This window comes from Lentinus tigrinus (assembly GCF_003813185.1).
Source record: "Lentinus tigrinus ALCF2SS1-7 unplaced genomic scaffold L226scaffold_60, whole genome shotgun sequence".
Lineage (NCBI taxonomy): Eukaryota > Fungi > Basidiomycota > Agaricomycetes > Polyporales > Polyporaceae > Lentinus > Lentinus tigrinus.
In genome coordinates this window covers 1-12,765 of record NW_027137969.1, presented here as the reverse complement: position 1 = coordinate 12,765, position 12,765 = coordinate 1, and the positions used below count along the sequence as shown (strand labels likewise).

The 12,765-nt window shown below is 56.4% G+C and overlaps 5 protein-coding genes and 1 non-coding gene across 6 annotated transcripts; 4 read left to right on the top strand and 2 right to left on the bottom strand.

Moving 5' to 3' along the window:
* Positions 1-278: 278 nt before the first annotated feature.
* On the top strand, positions 279-2,518 carry L226DRAFT_517034 (uncharacterized protein). The gene is made up of 14 exons (XM_067678500.1): positions 279-291; positions 355-522; positions 581-684; positions 742-776; positions 841-1,003; positions 1,127-1,188; positions 1,247-1,344; positions 1,400-1,491; positions 1,616-1,752; positions 1,807-1,822; positions 1,879-1,927; positions 1,982-2,034; positions 2,104-2,364; positions 2,423-2,518. Coding segments are annotated over exons 3-14 (1,023 nt in total). The 5' UTR covers positions 279-291; positions 355-522; positions 581-628; the 3' UTR covers positions 2,424-2,518.
* Positions 2,519-3,092: 574 nt separating this feature from the next.
* L226DRAFT_540568 (uncharacterized protein) lies at positions 3,093-4,143 on the top strand. Its single transcript, XM_067681898.1, has 4 exons — positions 3,093-3,132; positions 3,225-3,322; positions 3,377-3,691; positions 3,756-4,143. Exons 2-4 carry the CDS (start codon positions 3,290-3,292, stop codon positions 3,987-3,989), a joined length of 582 nt encoding a protein of 193 aa, XP_067529135.1. The 5' UTR covers positions 3,093-3,132; positions 3,225-3,289; the 3' UTR covers positions 3,990-4,143.
* Positions 4,144-4,202: 59 nt separating this feature from the next.
* On the bottom strand, positions 4,203-4,296 carry L226DRAFT_t284. The gene has a single exon. It is a non-coding gene; the product is annotated as a tRNA-Arg (tRNA).
* Positions 4,297-5,603: 1,307 nt separating this feature from the next.
* L226DRAFT_576285 (uncharacterized protein) lies at positions 5,604-6,206 on the top strand (the record flags this gene model as incomplete). The annotated part of the gene is made up of 1 exon (XM_067685322.1): positions 5,604-6,206. The coding sequence occupies one exon, from the start codon at positions 5,604-5,606 to the stop codon at positions 6,204-6,206; it is 603 nt and encodes a 200-aa protein (XP_067529134.1).
* A 113-nt stretch (positions 6,207-6,319) lies between these two features.
* Positions 6,320-7,837, bottom strand: L226DRAFT_517030 (WLM-domain-containing protein). Its single transcript, XM_067678499.1, has 4 exons — positions 7,470-7,837; positions 6,828-7,175; positions 6,446-6,770; positions 6,320-6,392 (listed from the first exon to the last, which is right to left on the bottom strand). The coding sequence occupies exons 1-3, from the start codon at positions 7,791-7,793 to the stop codon at positions 6,474-6,476; spliced, it is 969 nt and encodes a 322-aa protein (XP_067529133.1). The 5' UTR covers positions 7,794-7,837; the 3' UTR covers positions 6,320-6,392; positions 6,446-6,473.
* A 1,439-nt stretch (positions 7,838-9,276) lies between these two features.
* L226DRAFT_527146 (uncharacterized protein) lies at positions 9,277-12,353 on the top strand (the record flags this gene model as incomplete). The annotated part of the gene is made up of 9 exons (XM_067679090.1): positions 9,277-9,353; positions 9,594-9,633; positions 9,720-9,839; positions 10,344-10,625; positions 10,875-10,980; positions 11,385-11,477; positions 11,634-11,740; positions 11,969-12,035; positions 12,094-12,353. The coding sequence occupies 9 exons, from the start codon at positions 9,277-9,279 to the stop codon at positions 12,351-12,353; spliced, it is 1,152 nt and encodes a 383-aa protein (XP_067529132.1).
* Between the last annotated feature and the right edge of the window lie 412 nt (positions 12,354-12,765).

Below are 12,765 nucleotides of genomic sequence, written 5' to 3'. Positions count from 1 at the left end.
GTGAATAGTCCCGAGCAACTTGACGCGTTGGCAAGCGGCCCGCCCGGCGCTCCGTCAGGTCAGGTGACCGTGTTTCTGTTTTGGCGCTTGGTCCCGACGCCGGTTTACGGTCGACTTCGAGCTTGACCTTAAACCTCATCGTCGGGGGCCTTAATGTCGACGGCAACGACTCATTCTATGCGTTTAATACCCCCGGCTGAGACCGTAACGATGGTTGAGAAGTTCTGGAGGCACAAAAGTACACCGGTTCCACAATCCTCTTCCCTTTCCTGGCGAACCGGTACCTCATGGGTGCGTAGCTAGTCTTCTTCCGCGCTCTAGCTCTCAATAACTAACGAGTTGTCATTGATTTAGACTCTGTTGGTTTTGGCACCAGAACCGCGATGCACCTTGAACAAATCACTTCTCCGAGATGCGACTATCGGTCTCGACACTCGTGTGATGTTCGTCAGCATAGAGTTCCGTCTTTGTACTTTGAGAAGAGAAGCATTGCTCCCTGGGCTGTGTCCGTGAGAAGGACAGGTACTCGCGATACTTCTATGATCAAATTATGTACACCTGACGGAAGACCTATAAACAGCGCAGGTCTAACAGCTCTTGCACTACGCAGCGTGCTCCCGTCGTCGACATGTCTTCGCCGAATGAACCTGACGTTGCTGCAGTAATCGACGCCGTTCACAGTGTGTACGTGTATGCTTATTATATTCGCTCGATTTACCTCTAATACTAATATTCGTGCAGATATGTGGCCACTTTTTGCCTGTGCGCTGTCACGGGTAAGTGAGCTCTCCTGAGGCCTGATCTAGCTCGCTTCAGTTGCCTCATCCACTTTGGTGCTAGCGCTTGTATTTTATGAATACATCTACACCATCGGCCAAGAGGTAGATCTGTTCTGGAAGCGCAAGTTCACCGGCGCAACAGCTTTGTTCCTGGCCAACCGGTATCTCATTATGTTCGGATATATCCTCAGCATATCCACCGTAGAGAAGGTCTCTGATTCTGTACGTACCCGGTCCTGTATTTTTCTTCTGTGTCAATGCTGAAGGTAGTCCTGCAAGGTGTACGCTGATTATTATCTCTTGGGTGATCCGACTGCCATTGATTTGCACCGATCTCCCCATGACAGTTGTGTGGGCCTGGTCAAGACAGGCGTGGTCATTTACAATCTCCCATATGTCCCATGGGCAGGTGAGTCTCCAAATACTACTCACGTCTGAAACTGCTGACCGTGAATGTTGCGTCTAAGTGTTTTCTGCCCTGCGTGCCTACGTTCTTACAAAGCGTAGTTTGCCTCTGGCGCTCTTCACCTTTGGACTTGGAATGGTTCCCTATGGGTTGAATATGGTATGTACCCCTGACTCGAGTCAAACATCCGTATGACATCCTGATAATGTGGTAGGCCGAACTCGGGCTAGGTCTGACGGGCGTGGTAGATCCTATTTTCGGGTGCTCGGATATTGTGCCCAGGCTCACCCCGGAACTTGCGAAGCGGTATGTGTTACCTCGCTGCCCCCATGTCAAAAAAGTAGACTGGAGTCATTAATCCCGACCACAGAAGTATGTTTTATATTCCGAAGTTGAGGGCACGGTGCTGAATCCCAGTCCTATTCTTGACAGTGACGATCGCGTCGCGCACACCTATGATCATCTCCGACTTGATCCTCATCGGCGTCACCTGGAGACGACTACGTGGACCTGTCAATCTTATTCGGCCTTCTACGGCAGGCCTGACAGCGGTGTTACTCCGCGACGGTGAGCACCTCCGATAATCTCCCAGAGGTCGTCTCCTGACCGCACGCATCCCAGGAATGGTCTACTTTCTGTAAGTAGTCCGTAATATCCGGCGACAACGTCCTACTGATCTCGTTCAATATGAAGTGTTATATTTACCTTGAACGCCCTCCATCTGGGGTTCACGCTTGCCTCGGTATGTCCCTTTTGAAGTTTACCTAAGGTCAATGTCCACCCATCTTCGTGACAGATTAGCGTCGGATCCTCGGACTTCATCAGCAACGTCACAGTGTTCACCTTCCCGTACGTGCTCCCTTCGACTCTGTGCTTTGGTATAAGCTAAGCGGCGCACTCACCATTGTGTGGAACCAGGCTCACGGGAATTCTCGTCTCCCGCTTCTTGCTTGACTTGCAGCATGCTAACCAAGCGGCAGAGCTGAACCTTGGCTCGCATATTATGGAGTCGCATCCCGACACCGCGACGGCTCATGCCAAGTCCACGCTGGTTTTCGAACGTGTGTTCATCGGATCCATCGGATCTTCACTGAACGCAATTGGGGGCTTGGATGGCCCCTTTGATGAGGACGCACAAAATCCGATAGAGACAGACGAGGTAGCTGTTGTGAAGGACTGGTACGTGAACGTCTTGACACTTTCCTGAGAAGCCTCCGCAGCTGATCTACGGTTCTAGACAGTATACGCGCTGTATCTCTCTTCTAGTACACGCTATGTCACCGTTGGTCTAAAACCCTTAGCTATTGCCCTCACTTCGGACGCGAGCAACACGTGACACCAATCAAGTGAACCTCCGTCCAGAGATCGCCGGCGGCCCTACTTCTCCCGAATTGTGTGGACGACGGTAACTGGGGCAGAGTCCAGACGAGATGACCATTTTGATGTCCATCGTTTTGACCAGTGACTCCTCGACAACTGAATTTGCTCGCCCTCTCTATGTAAGTCTTCTCACGTGATCGCGTAGCTTGGTGACCTCAACCTCTTGGGACTTCCTCCAAGTATTCGCCTCTACCGCTAATATTCTCTTCCTTAAACTTCCAGCTTACTCACTCATCATTTCTGATGTTGTAAGCACTGGGGTCATGCTCGAAACCAGCCGATTGAGGTGTTCATCCCTATGATTCGACGATCGCTCAGGCTCAGTACAGGCGAGTACCTTCTCAGTCGTTGACTAACAAAGCGCAATCCGTAACGTCCCGAATGAGTTCGTCATCGGCAGTACTAGTGAATTAGCAGGACGCACCATGTGGACGGGGATCAGCGCCTGCGGGTCCGCCGTCGAGTCATGAAATAGTCGCGCGTGGTGCGTTATATAGCATGTCCATCGCACCTTCGGGGGCGTACATCAACTTTGACCGTACATCAACCTTGACTCTCAATAGCCAGGTACGCATCTGCCCGCCCACATGTGTGCACGAGCTCACGTTCCTCCTGCTCATTTCCCTCGACGACATGTATTATTTCGTTGCTGCATGAAGCGCAATACACGACCAACGATGGCAACGAACAACCCCGAACCAGGCGACACGCCAGTGGACGCGCCATGGTCAACTACGCTGCTCGGGACCCGAGGGAGGTACGTGCAGCCATCCCTCGCCCAGGCACTTCCGATACTTATCTTGCCTTGAAGTTGCGTCCGTACCCACCCCCGCCGTCATCGCCATCCCCGTCCGTCAAAAGGACATACAATGGGCTGACTGTCGCACGTTCTACCATACTCAACGACCGGCCGGCCGACAACGGGAACAGCGCAGTCGTCCCCGCGGCCATTGCGGTCGCAGTCTTTGTCGCCACGACCCTCGTTGTGCTGAAGCTCCTCCGCATGGCTCGCCAGCACCGCAGAGCCGTTGCCGCTCACCGCCAGATTGACGAACTCGAGCTGCCCCGCATGTGGGAGGTTCGCCTCTCCGCGTCGAGTGGGCAGGGCAGGTGGTCTGACTTGATGGTATGTGAATCCTCCTCATTGGTGCTACGCTTGGGCTTCGTCATTAACACGTGTTGATATCCAGCCCGTTGCGGCGGAATACATGCAAGAGCAGAGCAACACTTCCGAGGGACACACTCCTGTGACCTTTGCTCGGCCACTCTTCGGACACGTCGAAAATCACACTCTGACGTCGGATGAGCATCATGGTATTATACGCGTCACCGTTCTTGTCACGATGCCATCGCAACTTGAGGCTGACATGAACGAGAGACACAATGCTCACGTTCCTTATGTAGCCATTGGTACCGTACCGTAGTGTAAACGAATCAATTCAGTGACCAGTCGGACATCAATCATTGAAATGGAATTATTTCTGTTGTAGAGTACGAACATGCGTCGAAAGAAAACTAGATTCGGTAGAGCCAGTACATATTACCGACGCACTTTCCCTGACAAGACTCGACATAGCCCGGCCAGTCTAAAGCCTCGCGGGCGTACCGAACAAAAAGTAGCCAGAAGCCACCGTCATTGACCACCTCAGGGGTCGAACCTGCAATCTCCTGATTACACTGAAGCGTGGGATCTCATCGTAGTCAGACGCGTTGCCATTACGCCAGGCGGCCATACTTATTGCTTGCACATAGTAGTCATCAGCATGTAATTATCTAACAATTGTTCAACCGCAAATTCTATGCTTTGTCGACCTGGGGAACATGTCAACATGCCCACAGGCTCGCACTGATTCCTCCGACAGCACATACAGACCCAGTACGACCCTGTAATTGACGACAAGATCAACATCAAAGACTGAAGGTGATTGGTAGTGCCTCACCTTGACATCTGATCATCTCTCCGCAGGTACAATGCGACCAACAAGTTGAGAAGTTGAGAACCCAACGAAACCTGCATTCTTATCAGCGCCCGCGACTCCAACTCGTTCTGCGCCTCCCGGTGGGCGCAATTGCCGAGGACTAACCTTCTCCGTTTGCGCCGCGAGTGCGCTGCGAACTCGGAGCCTAAAGGTGACCTGCGCCCGAAGCCTGAGGAGGACACAAACTGTTAAGTTTGTGAGACGACATCCCGCGGGTCAATCGAGACGAGGTCGGCGTAGGGAGCGAAGTGAACGGAGCCGGACACCGCATTCACCGCAAATCTGTCGCGCCGCCTGGATGACTTGGCTCAGCGAGGCACATCGTACAGAGGAAACATAACCGAAGCTTGCGGATTCAGGGGAAACATGTACCGCCACCGGCCTAGGTACCCAAAAAGCCCGCAAGTCTGCCTGTCGGAACCGGCCGCAATGCTCGGGGCGCCCTACGTACTGTTTCCGCCAAGTACATACCAGGTCTTCAATCTAGAGCACTCCCAGAACACAAAGGGAAGCTGTCCGGCTCGATTAGCAGGAACATGCAGACAAGTCGGCAGTGCAAATCCCCCCACCATGTCATGATGTGCAGGGCACTCAAGCTACACTCAAGAGCCCGCCCATCAGGAATGCAATGCCCCGCCAACGCCCTCGAGGCCGCGACTGACACATCGGCGCGTTCCATGCTGATGCGCCAGACGCAGAACGCCGGAAGGTGCACGCGGGTTGGGCCATGCGAGAATCAATTTCGGAGACGGCGGGGGCTTTGACATGCATGATGCTGTTCCGAACTTTATTGTGGGCCCCTGGCGACGCGTTTCAGTCATGATGGGGCGTTGTTCAGGTCCATGAGGGACGTCTGAGACTGGGGCTCCGTATGTGGCAAGGGGCTCGACGGCGTTGGACGGTATAAGAGCGACGCGCAGCGGGAGAGCATGCCAGCATCCTCCCACCGGAGCAACCCAGCACCAGCAACCCTGAGCTTCTTCTACTGAAGGAACTCGCACTCACCTGCATCCACAAACCAACCTTCTTCCCTCGCGTTCAACTTTCTCTGTGTTCGCAATGTCGTCCACTTCGTCTCCCACCCACTCCCACGACCTCCACGTCGTCATCCCCACCTCCGAGTCGCGCGTGCCCACCGCGACGACCCCAGTGACTCCCGTGAAGAACCAGGGCCCGGTCTTCAGGAGACTCAACGAGCGGTCTGCCGCACGGTCATCCCCTACCCACCCGCACGGGCTCTTCCACGTCCTCGACTCGTCGTCTCCCACCCACTCGCACGGGCTCTTCCGTGCCCTCGACGACTCGTCCCCTACGCACTCGCACGGACTCTTCCGCGTCCTCGACGACTCGTCGCCCACGCACGGCCACGGGCTCTTCGTCGTGCCAGACGACGACTCCTCGCCCACCCACGGACACGGCCTGTTCCGCGTCCCGCCTGCGGACTCGTCGTCGCCCACTGCCCCGCGCCCGTCTGCACGCGTGATGCGGCGGAGCAGTCTCTTCTTGAGCAACAACGACCATGGCGAGGAGGCTGAGCACGATCCGGAGCAGCACCAAGTGCTGTCTGCTACCACGGAGGCGAGCGAGCCGTCCAGCGCCGAGCTTGACGGGTCGTTCGAAAAGGGGGCGCACCCCGCTGCTGCGAACACTGAGGAGGCTTGAGGTCGATCGCGGCCCTGTCTTTCATGCAATTGCATCCCGGCTTCTTCTATCCTTATTCTTGTTTTCCATACTTTATTCTTGTTCATATTTTGCGCTTCCAGAGACCGAACACTCACTGTATCACTTGCGATAAATTATCCTCCTATGTATCCTCATACATGTAACACACACATCATCTAGACGTAGCTTCCCTAACATATCAGTACATCGCATTGGTTTATCTGTATGCGCACACTTACCAATCATCAGAGTCGTAATCTATACGCGTCATTGCTCAGGAGCGGACGTCCCGCAACGATCCTCCAGTTCCTGTTCCTCCTTGCGGAGTCTGTTCATCGTGGCCTCGAGGACTTTCCGACGTCGCTCCTCCGGGGAGTCGGTCGCGCTGCTCGTACTAGCGCCGCCAAGCACGCGCGAACCTCCGAGTACGTATGCTTGGGCCTCGGCTTCGAGTGCGGACTGTGGCGCGTCGAAACCAGCGCTGCCAAGGTAGTGCGTCCCAGCAGCCTGGGCGCGCTCGAACTCGGTGACCTCCTTGTTCAGAGTAGAGTTCAACTCCTTGAACTATACGCATACACCCAGTCAGAGTCACGGACCTAGTGACGAGCTATTGCTACTCACATTGTTGTCGTGATCGCCCCAGACGTTGTGGGTGAGTTCGTGACAGAGCACTCTCCTGACCTCCTTGTATGTGCGGAAGCCGTCGTATCGATCCGTCCGTAGACGCAGCTTAATTGCCTGACCTGCGTTCACGTTCAGTCCGAGGAGGTGCGGTTGCTCATGCGGCGCCAGCTCGGTGAGGACCCCGACCGAGAACTGGTGCTTGTTCATGACATGACGTATGGCCGGGTCGTTCGCTAGCTTGGTAAGCAGGTCGCGGGCTGAGGATGGATTGGGGAGATGGGGCAGAGGTTCGATACTGTGGAAGGTGTATCTGGGGTCTGCTGCAGATGACCCCGTAGACCGTACCTGACAAGGTTGCATACGTTAGTTTCACGGAGGCAAACGGTGAAACGTACACAGCAAGGCGGGTCCTTGAAAGGAATTGTCCGGGAGCCAAGCCCGCCTCACACACCGCACAGGGCGGCAACGGCGTAGTTCATACAAACTCGCGGTCGGCAAGAACGACCAGCGAGTGTGCGCAGATCATTATGTTCTTGTGATCGTGTTCACAGGTGGCCGAGGGGCCCCATGGCTCTGTATGCTTGGTGCGCCGGACAAACCTCGCACTCGCTCAGAAGTTGTCCAGGAACATGAACGTACCTTCACCGGTGCCCGCTGTGCCCGTTCTCGCAATATGCGCTCCTTCCGCTGGTGCTCGCTCTCTGTCGCTTTCAGCCCGCCGAGCTCTTCTGCTGTGGGGCCGATAAGCTGCACCTTGGTTCCATCCTTCAAGCCTGCCTCGGTTATCGCGGCGTCACTGGAGACGTTCTGCTTACCCTTGAAAAGTAGCTTCTGGTTCTCCGGGGCGACGGAAGTGAGTTCCTCCAAGCGTTGTTGAAGGTATTCGAGGGTCGCATGGGGCAGCAGAGAGAGTGGATGCGTAGTTCCACGATGGGAGACGGAGATGATAATTGGGGAAGACATGTAGTTACTATGCGGGACCGTAGTCGTAGATGGTGGTGGTACAGGGACAAGGGCTAAGTCGGAAAGTTTCTCAGCAAGGAGACGGTGTACGCGTAAGTTCACTGGAGAAGGCTATTGAGAGGCTAAGTGGGAATGCCGTCGTCCCCGAGTCGACGACGCCCGAGCGAGAGACGCCTGCCTACTGCGATCCTCAGTTGTATGATGTCACGGCTTTGTACTTGTACGCTCGCTCGGGCCTCAAGTACCTCCTGAGTACCTCTGCCAGTCGCCGACGCTCGCTCTGCGCCACGCCGACCACGCTTGCGTTCCCTGCACGCGTCCGCCGCCACTGTTCCCTCCTCTGCGCGTCCCCTCTGCACTGCGCCCCGCCGTGTCCCGCCTCTGCCCGCTTCTCGCTGTACTCCAAGTACAAGTTCAACACAATCTCGTCCGCTACGATGAGAGGGTGGATGCACGCCGTGCGAGTACGCTGGTCACTGCAGAGTGCGAACAGGTGAGTGTCCTCGTCCACGATTCTCGTACGTGACTTCCCCCTCGCAACCTCCCCTGCCACGCGTCTCCCGGTTCCGCTCGTACATCATCCTGCAACACCGACCGGTCGCCTCTCCCCGAGTCTCCGCATTTCTATGACGCCCCCTCAATCCTCACCGCGTTCGAGACAGCCCACAAGACTTGGCCATCCAAGTTCTTGAGCTCAGGTAGGTCATCATGCCACCGAGGGTCGCGTAAATCACACCCACCACGCGCGGTGGGTGTCAGAATGGTTCGCACAACTGGATCCCGCTGCACCGGATATGGGCGACGTACATCCGCGCACCTTTGTCCTCGCCTATCACCGGTGTAGCAGGGACATGCGCCCGGGGTGTCGTCATCTCTCAGTCCCTCCAGTCCGTTTGCCCCGCCATTTGCCAGGGCATGACATGTGGTCCGTGGCACATGGCGAGTTTCCGTTAGAATCCTGTTGTCATACATGCTCCGTACTATATCATTCTGTTACACTCCACGTTTGGTTACTCGCCCCATTCCCGCGAATATTGCGATCACTGACCTTGTCCTGATCCCCGTACAGGTGTTGCCGTATACGTCTATTGCGTCGTCACGCACTCGTTCAGGTCTCCTGTTGGCAACTCGGATATGAGTTTCTTCATTGACGGTATCCTGGTCAGCAACTTCGTACAGCCACCCACGGGAGGTACTGTGGCACACATCAATATAATGTGCCTGTCTACGGCAATGAATCCCTCCCCTCCGGCTCGCATACCATCGCTATCGTCAATGGGCACCCCAATGGCAATCAGTCCCTCACTTCGTTGGATCGTATAGTCTACACGTACGTTTTCCCAGCGCTGTCACTGGTATTTCGTTCCCACTGATCCGGCTTGCGTACAGACAAGATATTACTTCCTCCGCGAACTCAACTTCATCTCTCACCCCCTCCGCTAATGCCCCCGCCGCCAGCACTACCTCCTCTCCTCCCAATGCCATGGCCGAGACCACATCCAGTTCTTCTCGCACGCGCACCATCGTCATTGCTGCACGCAAACTCGCACGGTCTAACTTGTAAGTTCAACAGTCGCAGCCGGGCCAATCTCGCCCACGCCATCCCACGCCCGGCGTGTCCAGCACTAACGGCATCCCCATCTCTTCCACCGCCACACACGCCGTTCAGGACGCACGGAGCGAAAACGTACCTGCCTCCCTCACGTCCTCCCCGCCTCGCCCAGATCCTGCATCTTCACCGGTCTATGGTCAGTCCAACGTGTCATGCGCTGAGAGATGATGTGAGACTGACCTCTACAGCACCCGTCCGCCGTCCACGCGTCCTGCAATACCGAGGCATGTACGTGGTCAGTCAAAGTCACAACGCGTTCAGAGACGATACTCACATGCCTACGACGCGTCCGGGATCGTCGGTGCCCCACACAGGTGCAGTCGGCATGCGTCGGCGACGAGGACAAGGGTGAGGACGAGGACGAGGATGAGGGCGACGTCGAGAGCTTCAATGGCGACACGGCACTGAGGGAAGTTCAAGGAGGCGGTGCACAGGTAGGGTCTGGGGAATACCGTCGTAGCTCCCCTCGCACGAGTACTTATCCACGACCAGTGCAGGACAAACACATCACGCACCACGCACCACGCGCCGCTTCCAAGTTCCGCCGACTGCTCGGTCCTCGTCTCGCACCAACTTCGACGGCGACTTGGCCAGCGCCGTCCCCAATTCGGCTTCCAGCGCTCGAGATGTGTGCTCGAGCCGCGTTGCGTCGCCATCCGAGTCTCCGTGCACACATGGTTTCGCGCTCGGTCCTCGACTCGCTGCTTTGACGGGGACCTGACCGGGACGCCGTCGCGAACTATGCCTACGTTGAGTCCCCGTCCAATCTTCCATGGCGACGGCGACGGATCTCAGCAGCCAGAAGCGGTAGGTCCTTCGGGAGGGAAATGCGATGGAGCAGAGCTCGTCCGCCGTCCGGTACGCACCATGTCTCTGTCTCTATCTCTGTTTCTGTCTGTGTACTCTAGCATGCGTCACGCAGTATACATCTCCTTTAGATAATCAATCCCGTCTCGCAGACCTCGCGCGACTGTTTGTGCTGCAAGCCGGCATTCAATAGACATGCATTGAAACCATCAGAAATGTTCCAGTCGTACAGGGTCCTCGCAACGCCTCACGTCTGCACAACAGCGCCCTCGCCGGACCCGAACGGCGGTTCGCATCGCCGTTGGGACCTCGACACGTCAAGACTTCCCTTCCCGCACAAGCTCGAGACCCGGATTCCGAGCCTCGATGCGAAGACCAGCGTACGCATTCAAATTCAAGATTGCAAGATGCAGGTAAGTAGACGGACGGACGGCCTCGTCGGTCGAGGAAATGTACGGTGACCCGCAGGTCCACGGACTCGACTCTCGAGCCGTCTCAGAGCACTGGTAGGTGGGCGGAGACGGGGACAAGTGGAGCGCGTCGCGACTCGTCGTCGCGCAGATCAACTGGGACTGCTCGAGTAGGCTGTGGACCGCCGCGGGTGTCTGACTCGGATAGTACAGTAGATATGCACCCTCACGGCTTGCTGACTCGAGGAGCAGTCACCAGACATCCGCCGTGCAAAGTTCCAATGCGGCGCGGGCCTTCGGGAGTGGGATGCAACCAATCGCGAATCGTCATGCAACTTCGAGAGCCATATCGCATTGGGTATGTAAGAACACGCCACATCCGCGAACTAACTAGCTGTCCATCTCAATAGCAATAGCAGCTGTACACGGGCTTGAGCACTCGTGATACTGCCCGGACCTCAACCCGTCCGGGAACACTGAACAGAGCCTCAGCTAGGGCCCCGAACCCTGCGCACGCCCATCACATGGCCCCGCCGCATCTCACCCGCTCGCGGATACGCACACCACAGTTGCGTATCGAGTCTCGAACGTTTCTCTCGCACTCGCACGCACCGTACGGCCGTCAAGATCTCACCGGGGTGGTTTCTGTTCCAAGTGGGTCACAACGTATTCATGCCAGCTCCGAGTCCGGATCGTCACTGACCATTAACTCGCCATGTAGTCCGGACAGTCCCTGATCGAACACTCCTACGGAGTGCGCAGAGCGCTTGAAGGAGTTTGTACTTGAGCGACGTGCCAAGTCTCTTGCGGAGCGTGGCGTTGATCCAACTTCCACGGAGCGGCGACTGGTGATAGGTATGTCTCTCAACTTAAACGGCCACATCGCGTCGATCCCCTGCTGATGCTGCTTACTCTGTAGATTCGGACCTCCTCACGGTCGACGGTCGCGACTCGCACCATACAACAGCCTGGTCATTCCTGACCCACAACGCCAATGACCACGCGCCCCAGCGGCAAAGGTGGAAGTCATCGAGCGGCCACAGATGTCCGAGATCAATCCTGGTGCATGGGACGGACTGGCTCCCAACCAAGTGCGCAAGTACTACGCCGACGAGTGGGTGCGCTTCGTGGACGACCGGTAGCTACCACGATCCCTGCGGTACGTCTCTGCACTGATGACCGCAAGGTGGTCTGACACATCAATCTACAGTCCGTCTCGAGCCCACTCCGGTTGAGCGCGAGCGCGAGTAGGACTCGGAGGAGCTGCTCATCCGGCACGCCTCCCTCGTCCGCCGTATCCTCGCGTACCTCATCGGCCTTTGGTCGCATGCGGTGACCTTATCGAGGTTGTCCCTACGTCGTACGACATGTACTCCCAGGCGCATCACTTCTGGACGCCCCGTAGCTACCACGGTACGTCTCTGTGCATTGACGAGCGATGCCCGAGCTGATCTGATGCATTAGTCTACAGTCCGTCTCGAGCCCACTCCGAACAAGCTCGAGCGTGAGAAGGACTCGGAGGAGCTGCGCATCATCCGGCACGCCTCCCTTGTCCGCCATATCCTCGCGTTCTGCCATATCCTCGCGTACCTCATCCGCACTATTGAGGTTGCACGCGGTGACCATATCGAGGTTGTCCCTACGTCGTACGGCGTGTACTCCGAGGCGCATCACTTCTGGATGCAGCGGCCGCCCGCGGACACACGGCAAGGACGAGCACAACTTTCATGAGAACTAGAACTACGCCGAGGACACGAGGGGCAAGAGGGGACCTGATGGCAGCGTGATTGGCTCTCCCGCACCGTCGGCTGCATGATGTAGGCCCCGGGTTGCAGAAGTTGTGACCCAGCGTGCTGGTGATGCCGCGACGTGTTCTAACTTTTCGAACAGAGACCAGGGGATGTGACGCACAGTGGCGGCATGTCCCGACTGGTTAGAATTTTGCATACAGATGTATAGGTCCAGTGCGCAATCTGTACAATCGCTCTACGTCTGTCTAACGGCCTGAGACACAGCTCATCGTCAAAAATCCTAAGGTGCGTCGCGAGTTCGCGGTGAACTACGAACATCCCACGTCCCAGATCCAGACATCCCTCGATCTTGCTGGTTCCGAAATTCAAACTGCACTTACTGCCACAACAGC

Coding starts and splice junctions, on each gene's coding strand:
- L226DRAFT_517034 (XM_067678500.1), top strand. CDS start 629: ATGTCTTCGCCGAATGAACCTGACGTTGCTGCAGTAATCGACGCCGTT. Junction 685..741: donor ATCGACGCCGTTCACAGTGT/GTACGTGTATGC, acceptor ATATTCGTGCAG/ATATGTGGCCACTTTTTGCC. Junction 1,189..1,246: donor CCCATATGTCCCATGGGCAG/GTGAGTCTCCAA, acceptor GTTGCGTCTAAG/TGTTTTCTGCCCTGCGTGCC.
- L226DRAFT_540568 (XM_067681898.1), top strand. CDS start 3,290: ATGGTCAACTACGCTGCTCGGGACCCGAGGGAG. Junction 3,323..3,376: donor CTGCTCGGGACCCGAGGGAG/GTACGTGCAGCC, acceptor CTTGCCTTGAAG/TTGCGTCCGTACCCACCCCC. Junction 3,692..3,755: donor GCAGGTGGTCTGACTTGATG/GTATGTGAATCC, acceptor GTTGATATCCAG/CCCGTTGCGGCGGAATACAT.
- L226DRAFT_517030 (XM_067678499.1), bottom strand. CDS start 7,793: ATGTCTTCCCCAATTATCATCTCCGTCTCCCATCGTGGAACTACGCAT. Junction 7,176..7,469: donor CACAGCGGGCACCGGTGAAG/GTACGTTCATGT, acceptor CAACCTTGTCAG/GTACGGTCTACGGGGTCATC. Junction 6,771..6,827: donor GGGGCGATCACGACAACAAT/GTGAGTAGCAAT, acceptor GTATGCGTATAG/TTCAAGGAGTTGAACTCTAC.